At 39.6% G+C, this 1,608-nt stretch overlaps 1 protein-coding gene across 1 annotated transcript; it reads right to left on the reverse strand.

The window, feature by feature from the left end:
• Positions 1-222: 222 nt before the first annotated feature.
• On the reverse strand, positions 223-1,283 carry LOC118839667 (olfactory receptor 149-like). Its single transcript, XM_036747171.1, has one exon. The coding sequence runs from the start codon at positions 1,281-1,283 to the stop codon at positions 351-353; it is 933 nt and encodes a 310-aa protein (XP_036603066.1). The 3' UTR covers positions 223-350.
• Between the last annotated feature and the right edge of the window lie 325 nt (positions 1,284-1,608).

Genomic DNA, 1,608 nt, shown 5'->3' on the forward strand with positions numbered 1-1,608 from the left:
ATAAATTTATAAAATCAGTTCTCTCTATATTTGAGAAATGAGACCTATATCAGAGAAATTTGCTGTAAATTCCCTTTACCCATCTCTTCCTCCATGGAGAATAGCTGAACAAGTTATGTTGTGTGGATATGATAGAATACAATTGTGCTATAAGAAATGATGAAGGGGATGGTCTCGCATGAACTGATACAACGTGAAGTGGGCAGAACCAAGAGAACAGTCTAAATAGTAATAGCAATATTGTAAAGAAAGAGGATCAAAAGGATTGAAGAAATTAAGGAGGAGAGATAGAAGATTCAAGAGTCTCTGTTGAGTAACAAATGCTAACACTCCATCTGTAGGTTTCTCTCTCACTTCTCAGAAAGGAACCCAACCTGCTGTAGCACCTTTTTTAGGGATGCTTTCACTTCTTTGTTCCTTAGGCTGAAGATCAAGGGGTTCAGCATAGGGGTGACCAGATTATTCAAGATCTGAACAGTGGCATTCAGCTGAGGATTGGGGGTAGGCTGTAAGTAAATGAGGACTACAGGTATATATAAGAGAAGAATGGCTGTGAGGTGAGCACTGCAAGTGGAGAAGGCTTTATACCGTCCCTCTGCCGTGTGGATCTTCAAGACGGAGCAAATGATGCGGCTATAAGAAGTAAGGATGAGAAAAAAGCAGCTAAGTGGCATAAGGCCCACACTGATGAAACCCACCATCTCCAAGGCTGAGGTATCTGCACAGGCTAGCTTTAGCATCACTGGGATATCACAGAAGTAATAGTCCACCTTATTGGGACCACAGTAGGGCAACTGAAAGGTGAGAGAAGTTAGGAAGGTTGCCTGAATACAGCCAAAAAATGAAGTCCCCATTGCCAATATGGCACATACCTTATGGCTCATGATGACTCTGTACCGCAGAGGAAAACAAATGGCAATAAAACGGTCATAGGCCATCACAGTGCACAGAAAACATTCAGTACAGCCAAGGAAATGATAGAAAAAGAGTTGGCATATACACCCCCTATAGGAGATGGCATGGCTTTTTCCAGAGAGGTAGGACAACATTTTGGGAGAACTCACTGAAGGGAAAAATATGTCCAAAATAGATAGCTTACACAGAAAAAAATACATAGGTGTATGAAGGTGAGATGAAGAGATAATGGCCAATAAAATAATCAGGTTCCCCAGCAGGGTAAAGAAATAGAAAGATAAAAACACAACAAAAAGTTGAATCTCTAATTCCTCAGTGTGGGGGATTCCCAGGAGAATAAACTCAGTCACCACTGTATAATTCTTCATCTGTGTAGAAAAAAAAATCAACCAATCCCTGGTATGGAGTGCACAGGATCCCAAAGAGTGGGTGCTAGTGTCAGAGATCCAAGACAAGGTTCAATGGACATGATACAAATATACCTATAAAAGAAAAAAAATAATAACTGATGGCTTTATGATGGAAGAGTTTTGGCTGATTTTTTACATATAGCTGATATTTATAGCCTTATAGTTACAAAATGCTTTCTTATTTGTTACTTCATTTGAGAGATAGAAGAGCTTAATGGCTAGCGTCTTGAACTTGGAGTAAGAAAGATCTGTGTTTGAAAACTGCCTTAGATATTTACAAGTT

Source organism: Trichosurus vulpecula, chromosome 2 (genome assembly GCF_011100635.1).
Source record: "Trichosurus vulpecula isolate mTriVul1 chromosome 2, mTriVul1.pri, whole genome shotgun sequence".
Taxonomy (NCBI): domain Eukaryota; kingdom Metazoa; phylum Chordata; class Mammalia; order Diprotodontia; family Phalangeridae; genus Trichosurus; species Trichosurus vulpecula.

Bases quoted from the DNA above. Each gene is read 5' to 3' on its own strand.
- LOC118839667 (XM_036747171.1), bottom strand. From the start codon at position 1,283: ATGAAGAATTATACAGTGGTGACTGAGTTTATTCTCCTGGGAATCCCC.